At 49.3% G+C, this 18,216-nt stretch overlaps 1 protein-coding gene across 3 annotated transcripts in view; it reads left to right on the top strand.

The window, feature by feature from the left end:
• The window catches only part of ZNRF1 (zinc and ring finger 1), a 96,082-nt gene that overhangs the window by 57,328 nt on the left and 20,538 nt on the right, over nt 1-18,216 (top strand). For all 3 annotated transcript variants that reach the window (XM_090063673.1, XM_090063672.1, XM_090063671.1), the window contains exon 2: nt 14,887-14,982. In XM_090063673.1, coding sequence (XP_089919799.1) covers nt 14,887-14,982 — 96 coding nt within the window. The remainder of the gene's footprint in view (nt 1-14,886; nt 14,983-18,216) is intronic.

Below are 18,216 nucleotides of genomic sequence, written 5' to 3' on the forward strand. Positions count from 1 at the left end.
GTGACTCTGTCTGTGCCTCTGCCTGCTTGCAGCAGAGCATGCTACTGGGAGCATAGGGGAAATGGAGGGGGGTGGCATAAGGTCTGCCAGGGAGGTGGGGAAGGGTGGAAGAAGGCAGCAGCAGTGGCAGTCCTCAGAGGAGCAGCCACAGGCACTTCTGGAGTAGCTGGGCCAGGCACGTAGGGGGAGAACATTTACCTTCTCACGCAAGGATCTTGCAGCATACTTCAGTTGCTCTCACAGTACACTAGTGTGCCCCAGCACACCCTTTGGGAATCACTGCCTTAGCCTAAGAAGTTGTCCAGCTACGGAAAGCTAGAATAGGAAGACTGCAGTCTCTAACCAACAGGCAGGTGCTCTGCCTGTGGATCACCTCTTTACCCAGTCCTGTCCTAAAGAACTGGCCTTGTTTTTTCTAATGATGAGGTAAGGCGATGCATAGTGGTCCAGCAACAGCAGTAAAAAGCCTGGTGTTATTTGGCACTCTTAGGAACTGTTTGTGCCTCCTGAAGTGAGGAGGGAAAAGCTGCGTTGTGCTCTCTTCTGGATGAGGTCCGGGGATGGTTGTTTTACCAGCAGGCTCAGCTCTAATGCCAGCAGCAATACCCTGATTGAGGAGGGAAATGAAAAGCAGATTATTAGCTGTAGGGAAGTTCATGTTGACAGAATGCAGTTGCTGAGCTGTATTTTCCCTAGGTACCAGTGCTATATCCCAGTTCTGGTACTACAGGATCTTCAACCAGAGCATAGTCTAGATATCTGTGCTAGCAGATGGCACTGCTGCTTGTTTACTCCCTTGAAGACCTAGTTCAACACTGAAAGGAAGGGGGCCTTTTGTTCCTCTGTGAGGCTGTGTCCTGTTCCAGTGCCCAGTAGATCTCATTTGCCTTGAACTGAAATCTGAGCTTCCTGGTTAGGGTAACAGTCAAACTATTGGTATATTTATTGGGTTTGGCTCTGTTTGAGGCCCAGGGCAGAAATGAGAAACCTATTTGTAGAAGTACAGCGTCTGGGAGGAAAGTTTGAATGGTTGCTCCAGGAGAGATCTATGGCACTCGAAGTGAAGCACCTAGATTTTCCTGCTGAGCCAGACCTGCCTGACCTCTCCCCTCTGAGAGCTCTTGCCCAGGCCCTGAGTAATTTTGTCCAAGAATTGCACACATGGGTGGAAACTGCTCCCCACTCTAACTGCTTTGGGGGTTACAGCAAGGAGCAGCTGAGAAAGGGCTAGGGTAGGGCATGGAGCCAGCCAGCTTTCATTTTCCTAAACAGCTACAGTCAGCAAATGCAAAAACAATGTGCAGGGCCAGTGTTTGAAGTGATTGTTTATAAAATAAATAAAGTGGGGGCCACTCCAGTGAACTCATCTGCCTCTCCCTGCAGCTTCAAACAGGGCTTGCACATGAAACCAGCCAAGCTGCCTCCTGCTGAGAGCTCTGTCCAGATGTATCTAGAGCCCCATGGGTTACTGCTAGATCCAGCATTTTTGCTGCCAGGGGGTGGAAAATTGTTGTAGGAGGGGCCTTTAACCATTTTATAGAGAGACTGCCACATCTCTCCCCAGGCCCAGGGATGTAACCTGGATTGCACAGAACTGGGAGTTCTGGAACAGCTGGGGCTAGGGAGATTGGAAAGCAAGCTGTGGTCGGGTTGAGTTTTGGGAGGGGCCTAGCCTGACTCCTTTGTTCACGTTTCTACCTGCTTCTGTGACACTGGTGTCAGAAGACTATGAAGAGGACCCTGCCAAACCCAGCATTCCTTGGCCAGCGGCTGCAGTACAAAGTGTTGTGTGAAAGGTAGAGGTGCACTGATACATTGGCTCATATCATATCAGCATGAATAAGAGTAGCCTCCCTCCCAGCACCACCTCCGCCTGCCCCAAGTGCAGCCCTGGCCCAACCCCCCCCCCCCCGGAAGAGCCCTGGCCCCAGCCCCAGCCCACTCTCACCCCATACACAGATCCAGGGGGCACATGTCCCCCATGCCTCCCCTGGGACTGCCTGCAGTGGAAGGAGCTGCCCCCCAGACAAGCCACTCAAGACTTCATCCCGTGACCTGCCCTGGCTAGGCAGCATCTTCCCCAGCCCCGCTTCTCCTTCACCATGGGGGCTTGACCTGTCCCCCCTCCCATCCCCCAACAGACTTACTAGCCAGTCTGTTCTCCAAACTCCTGAGCTGCATGTTGGCAGTTAGATCAGTATTGGCCAATATGGCTCGTTAATAATTAGCCATCAGTATCAGCCAAAAAAATCTTTATTGATGCCTCCCTGGTGAAAGGGAAACATCCTGGAGTGGTCTTGGGGCTTTGGGTTTCAGCAGTGCCAGTGTTTGTTTTCATGAAGCTGTGAAATAATCAGCCTGTCCATGCCTGCAGGGCGGGGGGAGGGGGGTGTCAGGCTGTACTGTTAGTGATAGGTTGAGCACATTGCATCTATCCCATCAGGCTGTGAAAAGAAATACCACCCAGCTGGGGGCTGGAGGTGTTCTTATACATGCTCCAGGGGTGGGGTGCTTTAACTGGAATGGTTCTGAAACTCACTGTAATTAAAGTGCCTGGAGTGTCTTGTGTATCAGCATCCCCGCACTTCAAAAAGGGGCACTTTATCTAAAGCAGGGGTGGGCAAAATGTGGCCCACAGGGTGGTTGCAGCCTGCCAGGCCATTCTATCTGGCCTGCGGGGCCCCTAAAAAAAAAAAAATTAGAAAATTAATATTTGTCTGCCCCTGATTGCCTGTCATGCAGCCCTCAATGGGTTGGCAACACTCAGTAAGCGGTCCTCCTCCCAAAATATTTGCCCACCCCGATCTAAAGCGTGTCAAATGAACTTTAGTTAAAGTGCCCCCACTGACATTTGGAAACACGGGGACACTGATACTCAAGATGCAGAGGCTGGCTGGATCATGGTAATTAGCATGATCCAGTAGACTTGATTAATCAAATCTGCTCCGATGCCCTGTAATTACAGTGCATTGGAGCAGCCTCCTGGCTCATGTACAGGCACCTTGGATGGCGGGGTTCCAATTCTAGCTGTGCTAGGAAGTCTGTGACCTTTATCTGGTCATTTCCGTCTTTGGCCCGTATGCCCCATTTTACAAAATGGGGTGGTCATTGTTTGCAGGGAAGCTGTGATTTAAATGTGAGTAAAACTCAGGGCCTCCAGTGGAAGACCTTGTAATTCTTAGCTGCTATGCTTGGCTTCTCTGCCCTGTTTACTATTGTGTTTTTTTTCTAGTAGACTTCTGCAGAATGTCAAACAATATTGGCAAAGTCACAGGCCCTTCCTTGATTGCCCCCTGAAGCCCTTGAAGGGTCAGTGTAACTGCAGGAAGTGCATGCCGCTACACCGTGACCTGGTCTTTCCAGGAGTCTAAATAAACCTGGCTGAGGCCATGCCAAGTTGGTCTACCAGGAGCACAGGCCAGCATTCCTCCAGTGCTCCAAGCAGCTGGGGATTTGTCACAACAATCCACCAACCCTGAGCTTTCTGGAGCAACGACCATAAGCATGCAGATTCCCATGTGTGGGGGAAGGGCAAAAAAGTCTGTGCAGGCAGGAGGTGGGATCTCTTCTGCCTCATTCTCCCGTCCCTGCCACCAGCCTCCCTTATTCTGTCCCAAACACGCAGCTTGCCTTAAATGATTCTTCACTGAGCCCCCTTATTCAGCCAAGGTAAGAGTTTGGAGGCAGCTGCTCTGGCCTGTTGTAACCTCTGCCTAGCTAATGTTTGGGGAAGTGTTTTATTTTCTGTACCTTTTGTCTCCTGGTACATTATCTTGGCTGCTGCCTGTTGGGAAGCCTTACATTGTTGAGGTCTTGCTGGAGCCTAGGGCTGTGGGAGTATGGCAATAACTGGTTCCCCAGGGACCAGACAGCAGGAGCAGGCTGTTTGAATCTGTTGGTGCATGGCACGTGCAGATGTACTAACAAGAGCATGGCGACACAGTGATGTGCATAATATGACCTGCAGTAGTGAATCTTTAAAATAAACCTGTTGGGATCGTGCCCCAGATTTGAACTCTTGTTGTCTGTCCATTTTAGCTCCATACATCATGAGCTTTACTTGCTGTGCCCCTTTCTTTTCTTTCTCAGGAACTCCCTCGAAATAGCAGCTGCTTACAAATGGGGCCAGGTACTTGGCAAAGCGGGCTCTGAATGTCCCGGCCCCAGGGCAGGCGAGGTGTCATGACCCAGCCTTTGGCAAAGGGATTCACTTGACAGCCCAAAGGAGGGGAATGCTGCTAGGATCTGTTCCTTGCTTATAAAGTTGCTTTTGGTTCACTACGGACCTAAGTGACAGAATCCTTGGCCCTTTTGCGGGCTTGACCAGTAATGTGACGACATGAACGCTTTCTTGCAAGAGTAGCCACTTCCCAAAGGGCTGGAGGATACTGAGGGACATCTCATAGGTCATAGCTAAGACTTAATGTGTAAAGTGGGGGCAGTGTCAAACTGAGGGGGAGGGGGGAGAGGGATAAAGCTTGGTCTAAGAGCAAAATTTCACACAGCAATGGCTGTGGGAGGAGTGAGAGCTGATCAAACCTGTCAGTGTGTGAAGGCAGCCTGACCCAAGCTGGTGCTCCGTTACTTGTCTCATGCATTTTTAAACATTTCTCCCATGCAGGGCAGTAACACATGCCGTGGATTCCCCTGTCTTTGCCATGGAAGTGGCAAGTCATTGTAGTGCTCTTCTGTCCCCTGTTTTTACCTATGACATGTCCTTGGGTGCTATGTGTGAGGGTATAAAATGGTTGTTTTGGGGACCCTTAGTGTAAACAGGTTCCCCAGCTGAGGGAGATTTGCCCCCAGAGGAACTCCTCAGCTAATCCTCCCCAGATAAAGCACAGTCTTTGAGCAACAAGTAAAAACAAAACAAACCCTTCTGCCCTGTCCTGGGCAGTAGGAAGGGAGCCCTTTGGCTCTGCACTAGCACAGCAGCCAGGTCCCTCCTTAGCAGCAAACTTGCTCTTTTCAAAGCTTGATTCCTTGCAGACAGTTCCCTCACTCTTTGCTCCCTTTCTGTTCTCTCCCTTGGGGTTTTAAGCACCCAGTGGGATGCTCTCTAGTTCAGATGTCCTGCAGCTGGGTTCTCAACAGAGCTGATTGTTCCCTCTTAAAGGGACAGACCACCTTGTTATGTTTGAGTGGATGATTGCCTGTGACCATGGGACTTCAGGTCCCTGTGTAGCAACGTGTTACTTTAAAATGAAGCTGTAAAAATGCAGTTCCCTTCCTGCATCTGGGATGCATCTGTTTTAATGCCAATTCTGTTAGTTAATGGACAAAAGGATTGGCAACAGGCACAGCCGGTGGTCTGTTGAAAGCTAAAAGATGCATTTCAGACAAGCTCCTAACATCCCTCTCCTCCCCCCCCCCCCCCCCGCCCCCCCCCAGATGTCTGGCACCCCTCATGGGTGGTGGAGAAGGTAGTTCTTGCAAGTCTGGGGGCAAAAGTGTTGGCAAGCTGCCATGGCTGTGTCCATTCTGAGGGCAAAGCAGATGCTCCAGCATAGTCAAGCCAGCATCTTTTGTCAACTTAAATACCAAGTGGCTTTAGCTTTAGAGCAGTAGCTCCTTGAATGGCATCTGTCCATGCTGGAAGTTTACTCCCCAGGTGTGCACGCTCTCACTTCCCCTCTGCCTCACTTTTATCTGAAGGAATCCCACAGATGAGGATCTTCTGCTTGTAGAAGGGCGCTGAATCCCCTGATTCCTTGTCTCTGAACTGGTTTCATACTGCAAGGTGTACTGCAAACTCTTGATTCTTTCCCCCCATCCATAAAGGCATAGGCTGGAGGCTGCAAGTTGTTTCTCCCTGCCATTTTCTGTGTTCCCCAGCAGGGTGCAAGGTAAAAGCAGCTGACTGCCTTTGGCACATTGGAAGAGAACAAGATTGCATCTGGGCACTCTCTCCCTTTGCCCTGCTGTTGAACAGTCCCTTCAGGTGATCCCAGAGGTGGGCAGAACTGGGCCAGCTGTTTAAAATAGCACGTTAGCATGGGAATAGTAGGGAGATTGAGGACATGAAATGATGTTTAACAACTGTGAAGATTAGAAAAAAAATTAGGTCTTAAAGGGACATGGGCCTTTTCCGGGCTTGTTAGGCTAAAAGCCTGGGAACTAAAGATGGCACAGAGACATGATGGCATGGCCCTCTGTCAAATGGGCAGTGTTAGCTCCTGTATGGAGCTGCACTGCCCTCATGCTGCCAACTCCTCTAGCGATACACAGTGCCAGCAGCAGGTTTGCTTTGGAGGGCACTTGCTGGATGTGGTGGAAAACTTCTGTCCAAGGGACCATTTATGAGCTCCTCCTCCCTGGGGCTCTGGCACTTTGCATAGAGAGAGTTTGAGGGCATTAGTCTCTGCAGCACGTAGGAGTTGGCACAGATTGGCACTGATAGCAACAGCATCTACTTCCAGCTGATGATGGGTGCTACAGGTGCTGACTTTGTCTTTTACTGGTGGGTGGTTGCATGTGTTTAAAAAAAACAAAACATAGCACTTTAACTTGGCACATTCCCAGGTGAAGTCCTGTGCATGCCCAGAAGTGGCAGTGTGTTATTTTTACCTAATTTTGCAGCGGCTGTACAGATCAGGTGTTTTTAGTGGGGCTTTTTTGGCACATTTTATCTAATAGCTGATTAAATCAGCTTTAGCTAAAAGTGCCAAAAACCCTTGCTGATGCACCTGATCTTTATAGATGCTGAAGAGCTGGATTGAAGTAGCACACTTTTTTTTCCTTATTTTTGGGGGGGGGGCAGGTATTTTGTGAGTGTGTCGGTTTTTTTAGCATCTGCAAGTGGATCTGTGGATGCTGAGCACCCGCTAATTTTTTTCAGTGGGTGCTTGAGCTCCAGAGCACCCATGGAGTCGGTGTTTATTATGGGTACATTGGTAAATATATAGGCAGCCTGTGCTTTCTTCCTCTACCCTGATATACCAAGGCCACTGGGTCAGCTTTCCAGGCTGTTTTCTCCTTTTGGATTGTGGGGAGCGTGACTATCTCTAGTCTAGCAGTCCCAGTACTTGCCATAGGAATCTTGCTAAGTGGGAACCTGCTTGCATTAGACATAGTTGTGGCATAGTATTTAAAATGATGTGGCCCTGGGACAAAAAAATTGAAAGGCTGAACATTTAGGGCTGCTTGTAAGAAACCTTTTCAGACTTCTGGCATCTCTTGTTGATTTATAGTTGGGTCTAGGATTATCATTTGGTCCATCAGACCTGTCTCTGGTCTGATGAACCAAATGCCTGACCCAGTGCAAGGCACTCCAGCACAGTTTGGCTAGGCTGTTTGAAAGTGCTCAGTACTGGCTCTGCTTGCTCCTATCAAAGCTACTGAAAATCCATGTCATTGACTTCCAGGTAAAGTGTGGGTCACATCAGAGTCATCTTTGGTACCAGAATTTAAGGGCAATCTCTGATTAACCTCTCCCTGCTGCTATGTAGAGGACCTGGCTTTTTAATCTGACACCTGGGGCATCTCATTTTATTTTGGGGAAAGAGGCACAGCCAGTCTGCACCCCAGTGCAGTTCTGCTCTCTCCCCTGGGGGCTGCCTTTCCGGAGCCTGTGTAGTTGGATGGAATCAAAATTGAGATTACTGATTGCTTGGGAGACCCATATAACCTCTTGCATGGGACTCCCGGCCGTACACAGACGCCAGATACTTGCAATGACTTCAAAGTGGAGCCTGGTGCATACAAATGAGCATGGAGGGTCAGGGAATCTTGTATATGGAGCAGAGCGGCAGCTCCCAGGAGTGCTCGAGCCCTGCGTAGCTTGTGCAGTTAGAATTCCATCTGCTTCTGCAGCGGTCTCCAATTCTAAGGGGCTTCCTTCTGTCCAGACTGAGAAAGCAACTGTTTTTGGAGCTCAGTAAAGAGAGTATTCAAGTCAGGGAACACTCACCTGTTTGCTGGATAACTGGAAAAGCATTCACCTGGTTGCCATACAAATGGGTTGTGCTTGTGGTCTAAGCTGCCCTTTGTTTTGACTGGTATCTTCAGTCTCTTTAGTACTCAATGCCTGATTCCTGTTAATGCCTCTGAAAACCAAAGCTAACACGGTTGTTTCAGGTAAGGGGAGCATTGTATTCACAAACTTGATGGAAGAGGCATTCCCCTCATATGCTGGGGCGTGCTTGAGTGTGTGCCTGAATTTTAAATTGTTGAGAGGGGATTGAAATCTGGAACTGTCCTCTCCCCTCTTGAACTGTATAGATCCCAACCTGTCTCTCCTCGTGGATCTGTCTCCACAGCACATGAATGGCAAAGAACTCCCTTAGTTTGCAGTCTGCTGTGTTAAGGGAACTGGCTATGCCATGCTGTTGTGGGGATGCTGTCCCCCCTCTGGGAATTCCAGATAATATCTGCCCAGCTGACTCTAATCCTGTTTGTCCTAACTGGCAGTTCCTGCCAGCCCTACTTGCAACCAGAGACTGGGGTTGGATTTTTTCTGGCTGCTACATCGCCAGCAGCAGACTTTCTGCCATTGGAACTTGGCTTACAATTCTGATGGTAAAGTATGCATCAGAATACCCTAACACCCTTCCCTCTGTCTGTGCCAGCTCTGCGGGGTCTGGGGGAATAGACTCTGTCCCAGAGGATCTAGGCTCTATTGCCATTTTTATTGCTTTCATTTTATCCATGAAGTCGGCCAGCATGGCTTGGTATTGAGTGTGTAAATGAACAGCACCTCCATACTCAATCTGTTGTCACCTTCTAGAAGCTACACTGTTTTGCACAAGGCAGTAAGCAAAGACTAGTCAGTTTTAAAGGATGTTCTCTTATAGTGGTGGGCATGAGAGGCACATGTATGGATGCCATGGGTATAGAGACAACCAAATGTACTCCCAAAAGGGTTGACTGAACTCCTTTTCTAGTTGGCCAGTGTCACTCTCATGTCTATCATAGAACAGCCTTTCTCCGTGACTGACAGTTCCTTGGCTCTCAGAGGAATCCAGAGGCCTCTAAACCCCACTGAGCATTGTAGTCCTGTGCCTTTATCTGGGGAAATTCTTGCAATAGTTGGCTTTTGGGAGCTCATCAGTGTTCCCTAGCTCCTTTGACATTTCTGGTCTTGCATAGAACACAGTGCATACCTGCAAAGGAGGTTAAATGTCTGTAGCCTGTCTCTACCTCCTTCCCCAGCAGCCCTGCAACTCTTCTGTAGAGGAGTGGCATTTGCCATCAAGGCTTACCATTGCAGCAATACTTCATTCTTCAGGTATTCCAGAATCCCTGAGACAGGAGTGCTTTCTTCACCCCAGTGCTCCTGAGACCTCAGTTTTTTGTTCCTGGCACTGTCTCTGACTTGTTGGTTGACCCTGGAACAATCACCTCTGTGTGCATGTCTCCTCATTTGTAAAAAGGAGGTAATGAGGACAGCTTCTTAACTTGCTTTGCGTTCTACTGAGAAATGCTACATCACAGCAACTTGGCATTGTCTGTGCCTTGCCCATCCCAAACCCTTGTTCTGCATTCTTTTAAAATGGTGTTTTTTGTGATTTTATAAATGATACAAGTTTTCCCTTCACACCACTTTTGCTGCCTGTTTTAGTAGCAGTAGCTTTTGATCTTTTCCTGTCTTGTATAGAGGGGAGCATTATACACCAGCAGGAGAGTGTCTTATGGAAAGCCTCTTTGGAGAAAAGCTTTGCTCAGGCCATACCAAATGGGCAAGTCCTTGCCAGTTATACAGGTGTAAGTATCACAGGGGCTGGGGATATTATTCCCACACAAGCTATTTTTTGGTTGTATTAAGCCCTTCTCGGATGACTTGGCCAAACAGAAAAAAGCCACTGTGCTAGAATTGGTGTCCAGGGGGAGGTAGGTATTGGAACAGCATCATTAAATGCGTTTAAATCCCTACCTTGGAATAGTGGAAACTTTAGCTTGTTCCAGTATGATTGCCCTGTGTGGACAAGGCTTTATCTGTAGGTGCTGAATCCTGAAGTATAATTCCCAGCAATCACTGCTCCCCTACCCTGCTGCCCTTCTAAGTGGAGGTTCCCTATTATGTTCACTGTGGCCTTCACAACTTTGCTGATGACTGGCTTTGCTGTGTGGCTGGCTTTGATTCACCGGGCAGAGGGCTAGAAGTAGGGCCTTTCTCCATTCCAGTCTGCCTCTGGCACTAATTTTTCCTGGTTCTGGGTGAGTCTGTTTTAACCTCCATTTCATTATCTACAGTTTTTTTCCCCTGTGTCAGTTGTATGTGGCCTGATTAATTACAGTGCTGAAGGACTACATTTGATCACTCAGTTATTGCCAATACTGATGACCATCTCCAATTTCTCTTTCAACGCATGTGGCTGTCTGCTTGGACTCTTCTTTTCTATGACCGTTTGTAGTCTCTTTTTAATATTTTAATCTACCCTTACCGGGCAGTCTTATTCAAGGCTTCACTAGCAGTTATTGCATTTTCATAATAGGGCACTTGACAAAAGTCCACAGTGGAAAACCTGCGCTGCTCCAAGGAGTGATGTTGGTGGCGCAGGTCTCCCTTCTCATTCTTGGTGGATTCAGGTCCCCTGTGCTGTTGCAGCAGTGTGGTGCTGCATGTGCTAGCTTGTACACAAAACTTAGAGCATAGGCCTTGGCCTATTTTATGGCCCACCAAAATCTCCACACCATCCTTCCTAAGCATAAGTTCTTGACTCTGATTTCTGGGACGAATGCCAGTGTGGGTGAGTATATTCTGCCCCTTAGAACTACTGTGATTTCAGCTGGAGATTTTTGACTCAGGTTCAAGTCACTTAGATTTTTGTCTTTAACAGTCCACAAGGCTGTTGTGGGCATTTAGGTAGCTGTTACATTTTATTTCATAGAGGCTGCCTTTTGGTGGTGGACAAACAATGTGTCTATTAATTAAGCCTCAGGTTGCAAAGTAACGTAATCGTAAATGCTATTAATAAAGGCTAGTTCAAGGGAATAATCATTACTTTAGCTGTTTTCACGTTGAGGGTCTGAAATTACTCTGATTTAAACCACTAGGTATATCCATATGGATATCTTTCAAGAACGCAAGTGATCTAGCTAAATTCATCTGGTAGCAAACAAAAATCTGACTTTTCTGTAGACAATCTGTATATTGTACATTCCTTTCCTTTCTCTTTCCTCTGCAGGCTTTGCATGTATAAGAAGAAAGCTCATAAGCAGCACTGCAGTCAGACCTGATCTGCTTTAGAAGACAGGTCCTTAGATTACCTGCTCTTTCTTTGCACACAGGGAACTTCTAGACATGCACTAATATTCTGATACAGATCTGTGTCGGTAGCTTATGAGTACCGGCTGCATCAGATAGTGCTCTGCTAAGTCTAATGCTAGGAACCAATAACTGACTGTGCAACTGGGCTAGGTGAGATTTGGCATGCTGCCTTCTAGAAATTCACTGTGGAAAAAGGAAGATGGTTGCTAATGGGCTCAGCAGTGCAGGGACTGGACAAGGGCAAAATGAGACACATAGAGTCTCCTGGCCTGTTAATAACACCCTCTCAATGCAGGTTTCTCTGGTGTGTTACCACGTGCATCAGTGTGCCTTTTCAACCCTTGTGGATCCTTATCCTTCATTGCTCTCCCTGCATTCCTGAATAATAGTCCCACCAGCTCATTGCAGAGGCTAAGCTTGCCTCCTGCCACTGTTCTTTCCAGCTGGGTTGTGGTTTTGGCAGAGTAAAGGCAAAGAGGTGGAATCTGACCTTTCTGACCTGAAAAAAGGGAGACAAGGCTAGAAGTCCTCTAGCATTGATTCCAGCTGCAGTTCAGGTGTTGCGTAGCTGGCCCCTGTGCTGTGGCACTTGTCTACTTAGAAAGTGGCTGATGCTGAATGAATGAGAGAGGCTGTCTTGTAAAAGCATGCCCAGATATGGACTGACCTGGAACAGCCCTAAGTGCAGACAGGCTGTTGGAGCAGGCTGGAGTGCATGTGTTTCCTGTTATCTGTTTGGTTCTATCCCCTTTCTCCCATGATTCAGTTTTTGGGAGTAAATCCAAATCGTTGTTACAGTGCAACCTGGAACGCTGCAGAGTCCAGAGGTTGAACCCCTCTATATATCCTCTCCAGGAAGGCTCTGTTGAAATCCAGGAGTCAGCTGTATTAGTGTGAAGGGAGTGGATGTTCCACATGCCTCATTTGTTGACAGTCCTTAGTTGAGGGGAGAGGGGATGTCCTTGTGGTGACTCGTCCATCTGACTGACATGCCCATTCTGCAAGAATCAGATGGAGACCCCTTAGCTACTAATCAGCCCAGTCAAGTGCCTCCCTCCTTCCCTCAGCTCTGACTTCAGATGTATTGGAATGGGTGATTTAGAGCATGGGCAGATAAACCAATTAGTGAGTTATAGGAAGGCAGGACTTATTACATAGTAATGTTTGTGTCTCCTCCTATCTGATAGTCAGTGGAAGCTATATCATCAGAACTTTGTTCCGTCAGGGCCAAACTGTCTTAGTTTAGCTTCTGCTTTCTGTGAGGCAGAAGCAGATGTGTAAAAGAGATAGTGTGTGCGCTAAGTCTCCGCTGCTTTTAACTTGCTATCATTTTCTTTTTCTTCCTTTTTTTTTTTTTTTTGTGTCCGTATTCTTAGTTGTGAAAGACTGGCAGAGTATCATCCCCTAGAACAGAGACGGGCAAAATCTGGCCTGTGGGCCGGCAGTGCACTCCATTTCCCAGCAGGCCATTTCCCATGGAGACCCAGTTGCACCTGTGGCATGATAGTGCATGGCTGGGGTTGCTATGGAGACTGGCCCCAGCCGCACTGGGAGGGCATTCGGCAGGGCAGGGGCTGCTCCAGAGCCGCTAGGATCTTGCGAAGGGCAGCTTGGTCTGGCGCCAGGGCAGAGCTGTGATCTACTGCCTGCACACTCCAGGCAGGGGGTGCACAAGCAGCAGATTGCAGCTGTGCCCTAGCTCAGGACCAGGCTGTCACCACTGCAAGAAGCCAGGGCACAGCCAAGATCCACTGCCTGCGCACCCCTGCCCAGAGCATGCAGGCAGCAGATCGCAGCTCTGCCCTGGTCCTGGACCAAGCTGTCCGAGGTGCGAGATCCCGGAGGCTCTGGTGCAGTCCTCTGCCCTGCTGTGCACCCACCCAGCCAGCGCAGCTGGGGCTGGTCTCCATGGCAACCCCAGTCTTGCACTGTCACAGCACAGATATAGCAGGCATCTCCATGGAAACTGGACTGCCTTTGTCTTGTGTACTGCATTCTCTACTGCCCCAAAGACCTGGGAAATGTTCTGACCTCTTCTCTGTGCTCCCCTTGTTCACCTCTGCTTCTGAAGCCACCCTACATTATCCATTGAGTTGAGAAAGGGAAGAGCCCTGCTGCCATGATACAGTGTTGGTGTTACTGTCTCCCCCTCTGACTTTCATGGGGCTGCTGGGAAATGGAGTCCACTGGTTGCTGGATCTGCCATTTTTTGTTCACCACTGCCCTAGAGCCAGCCCCTCAGACTTCTGCCTGACTGCAGATGCTTGGCAATGGGATGAGAGAGTTGGTATAAGAGAGGCCTTCCTTCTGTGGGGTCCCCAGGAAATGGTGTTGCAGATCAATCTCTCATCCCTTTGCTTCTTGTTGCCACCTATCAGGGGTTTCTTCTGATATGCTGTCCCTTATTCTTAGAGCAGCAGTTGGTTATTTCCTGCCCTCTTTAGATTGGTAAGAGGGAGATTGAGAGCTAATGGGCTGGGCCAGGCGAGGTGGGGTGTGTGTGCCCATGTGTGTGCATGCATAGGTACGCTTTCTGATTGTAGTTCTAGTGCAGTTGCCCTAAGGTGTTGGGTACTTTGGTAACAAACATTAAAGGGAGACCACTTTGCTAGTTTTGGTGCCCCCTTTGTCTTGTGTACTGTATTCTCTACTGCCCCAAAGACCTGGGAAATGTTCTGACCTCTTCTCTGTGCTCCCCTTGTTCACCTCTGCTTCTGAAGCCACCCTACATTATCCATTGAGTTGAAAAAAGGAAGAGCCCTGCTGCCATGATACACTGTTGGTGTTACTGTGTCTCCCTCTGGCTTTCGTTTCTGTTTGGGGTGGGCTGTCCACTTTTAGTTCATATGTTCCTTGGGTATGGATTGCCTCCTTGCCTAGCATGGGCTGGGCCCAATATGATCTCAGGTACAGACCAAAAAGATGATGCAATCTAAAAGCTGAAAGTACTGGAAGGGAGAGGAACTCCAGTGAAGGCAACAGTAACAAGGCTAGTATAAGTGGGGCAAAGCTGGGAGGGCAAATCCAGTCTGGTCACAGGGGAGTCCTTCTCATCAGGTCTAAGGGGCCTTGTGGGATGGATGTTGCTTAAGATGCATGAATTAAGTAGATAAAGTGCCGGACAGCTCCTGATTAGGGACACAAAGTCCCCAGCATTGTGAAGGCTTTCATGCTTTCCCAGCCCTCTGGCAGAGGCCGCCTGGGGGTCATATGTCAGGTCTCTGCCCTTGTCCTACAGTCACTAACACTGGCAAGGGGAGAGCTGCTGCATGCCTAGAATGAATTTTGCATTTGTCTTTACTGGCAGCTAACAGATGTTTTATGGCCTGTGCATAGTCACGCACATGGGAAGTGAGCTGTATCCTGCCTGGTTGGTAAAGGAGGTGTCTCTACTCACCTGGGTGATCAGCAGAGTTATAACTGCTGGGCAAAGGAAAGATTGTAGTGGGATTCCTTCCCCCATCCATCTGTATTTCATGGAAAGCCTCTGCTAGCACTTGAGCAGTACTGGCTCCCTCAGCTTAGAGCAGGCTGTTTTATTCCACAGCAGGTCCTGCAGTGATTTTATTTTGTTTTGTTTTGTTTTTTGATAGCAGTAGCAAGCCTTTGCTCTAGCTCTTATAGATGGATGTTGCTTTGTAGAACCTCTAATTGTAGCTACCTCTGCTTCTTTCTAGGTTTCAAGTGCCCAATTTGCTCCAAATCTGTAGCTTCCGACGAGATGGAAATGCACTTTATCATGTGTCTGAGCAAACCCCGCCTCTCCTACAATGGTAAGAGCTCTTTTTCCATGCATCTGTTTCCAGATCAAATGGCTTATGATTGGGAGGGGAGATGCTGCATGGAGGGTGAGCTGCATCCAAGTTCTGTCATCATCTCGGATCAGGATGTTCCTAAATGACTCAGAGAAGGTTACTGAGAAAAGGTCCTTGCTGTCTCTCCCAGAGCCCTGCTGGCTTCAACTGCAGTACTGCTCACTTAGCACAAGCTGGTCAGACTCCCCCCACTTATTATTTTCCTTTGGAAGCACTCAAGTGCATGTGCGCTTTGCTGACTTGAGCCAGCTTGCACATGAGGGAATGGGTTGAGATGAAAGCTTTCCTACGAAGGTGCAGCCTGCATTTTTGGTGGGGCCTTGTCATTATGTTAGGCCTGCAGGGCCCTAGCTCAGTACCTTCCCCCAGCCCTTTTTATCCAGAACACCCTCCTTACACCTCTGGGTAATAGATCTGTCACCTGCCTTGCCACCTTATCTCTGCAGCTTTAGCCTGACCCTGTTACCCATGGATATGGCTCACTTATGCCTTGCTTTCAACATGGGGACTCTAGTATGGATGATTGAGCAACTTCCAGTCTTGTTAGCTCAGGCCTCTTCATGCTGTTGCTTTGTGGGTTTGGATCTCTGTCCTCAGTGAGCTCCCATGTAGACCTTCTCTGCTGTTCACCACTTCCACCAAATGCTGGGAAAGCTAGTTGTGAATGCACTGGGGATCAACTGCCAGACTCCCCACCCCCTTTCCCATGAGGTAGGCTGGCTGAGGGTGTGGGGTAGGGGCTGTCATAAGCCCTTCTGGGCCTCTTAGGTCATGGGGGATTTAACACTGCTGGTGGTGTTACCTGTTGGCGATTCCTAATTTGACTGCTAAGGCCAGGGGTCTCAAACTTGACTTCTAAAGCCAGATCTAGACTATGTTGGCTGGATTCAGCACAAGGCACAGGGTGGCTCTGGTGACAATGACAAGAGCTCCAGCTCCAGACTGGTGCATGCAGCAGTAGTGTCTCCAGCTCCTGCCCCCTGCTAAAGCTGGAACTGCTGCCACTGACCCACATTTCATGCCTCAGTGACAGCTCCAGCTTCAGGACAGAGCACGTGGTAGGTACAAGTCCAGGTGTGGCTCACGGAACGTTGTAGGAGAGCTGGCGACTGGGGAGGTAGGGCTGCAACAGTGGCGATGGGTGAAGCAGTCAGAGGGTGACTGGGGTTGTCAGCCCTTGCTTGCCCTCCTGTCACCAGTGATCACTTTGTCCACCAGGGTCCTTGGGCCCCAGATTCTGGAGCAGGCTACTTGTTCTCTCTCCCCAGCACCAATCATGCTTCCCAACTTATGGTGGCCCTGGCTCCACAGACCAGGTCCAGCTTGTGGGCCATGTGTGATACTCTTACCTTAGGTCAGTCACTTTACTCTTGTGCCTCCATTTCTTCCCTCTTTGAAATGGAGGAAGTGCTGTCCTGCTGCATGGGGCTATACCTGTGCCAGGTGCTAGAATTGTTGTGAGCACAGTGCAGAGCACCCCTACCCCAAGGATCCTGCAGGCCAAGAGGACAAACTGGACACTGTCCTGGGAGGGCAGAGGTTAAAGATTGCCTAGGAGGTCCATGCTGCAGCCCACAGGGTGGGGATCTTGCCACCCAGCCTGCCCATTAGTGTGCCTGTAGCAGGAGGAGATCTGCATGTCTAATGTGCCAAAAGACACTGCAGCGAGGGAGCCCATGCATGTGTGGGTGGGTGGATGAGGGCAAGGCAACTAGTTGTAGTCATCTTATGGATTGGCTAGTGACAGGGTACCCATCACCTGCTTCTGTGGTAACCTGAGTCACTTGGGCAGCATGCTTTGCCTGGTCTGCTTCTCAGCAGAGTGCTTTTTCCTTTCCTAGGCCTCACAAGGGTGAGATTGGTTTCTAACTGTCTGCAGTGGAGAAGGGCTGGTCTCATCAGTCCCCAAGCCAGCATGCTCAGCAGAGTGATTTGTGCCAGGTAGCAAACGGCAATCTGGCATGTGTTCACCAGCATCCTGGTCTGTGCTGCCTCTGGGACTTGTCCGTCTCATCTCATCCCATGCGAAAGTTAAGTCAAGGGACGTGGTCATCATGGGTGACCTAAACTACCTGGACATCTGCTGGGAAGAGCAGTCAGCTAGGTCTGACTGCTCACATAGGTTCCTAGCTGAGTTACAGGACCTCCACCTAACCCAGGAGGTCCACATTCCCTCCAGAGAAATACCTTGTTGGACCTGGTCCTGGCCACAGGCGATGACCTGGTGAGGGGATTGCGGGTGCTCGCCCACCTGGGTGATAGTGATGTTCACCTACTGGAGTTTACCATCCAGCGCAGGGTGTCAAAAGCCTGCAGCAAGGCGGCAGCCCTGGACTTCAGGAGGGCAGATTTCAATGAGGTAAGGAGACTAGTCAGGGAGGCACTGAGGTCCTGGTGCAGAGGGGAGTTGGGAGTCCAAGAAGTCCTTAAGGAGACAATCCTCCAAGCCCAAACTGTGACAATCCCCACACGGATCAAAAGGGGCAAGAGTGCTCAAAAGACCCCATGGCTCACCAAAAGCATTCACGAACGCCTCAAAGTCAAAAAGGAGGTGTACACCCAATGGAAGGGAGGGGCCATCACCAAGGAGGATTATACCTCCTTGGCTTAAGATTGTAGGGGGGCTGTTATGAAGGCTAAGGCAGAGATGGAACTTGGACTAGCAACCTGGATCAAAGATATCAAAAAGTCCTTTTTTAAATACATAGGGAGTAAAAAGAAGGTGCCAAATAATGTGGGGCCTCTGCAGGACATGCTTGGTAATCTGGTGGTAGCACCAGATGACAAAGCTAATCTCTTTAACAGATTTTTTTGTTTCCATTTTTTCTGAGCAGGGACAGGGATATCCCCCACACTGGGATTCTGGATGGACCCAGGGGAGGCGCAGCCAGGCCCAGGGTCAGTGAGGACCTAGTCAGGGAACTTCTGGAGGGACTAGATGTATTCAAATCAGCAGGTCCTGATGACTTCCACCCCAGAGTGCTTAGGGAACTGGCAGAGGTCATTGCAGGACCCCTGGCACAGCTTTGTGAGTGCTCGTGGTGCTCTGGTGAGGTGCCTGACAACTAGAAAAAGGCCAATGTAGTCCCCATTTTCAAAAACAGGAGGAAACTGTAGACCCGTTAGTCTTACCTCAGTCCTGGGGCTGCAACCACCCCAAATTTTGCTGTAGCCCCCCTATAGTCCCTTCCC

Source organism: Crocodylus siamensis, chromosome 9 (genome assembly GCF_052110815.1).
Source record: "Crocodylus siamensis isolate JL-2025a chromosome 9, ASM5211081v1, whole genome shotgun sequence".
In the NCBI taxonomy this organism is placed as follows: domain Eukaryota; kingdom Metazoa; phylum Chordata; order Crocodylia; family Crocodylidae; genus Crocodylus; species Crocodylus siamensis.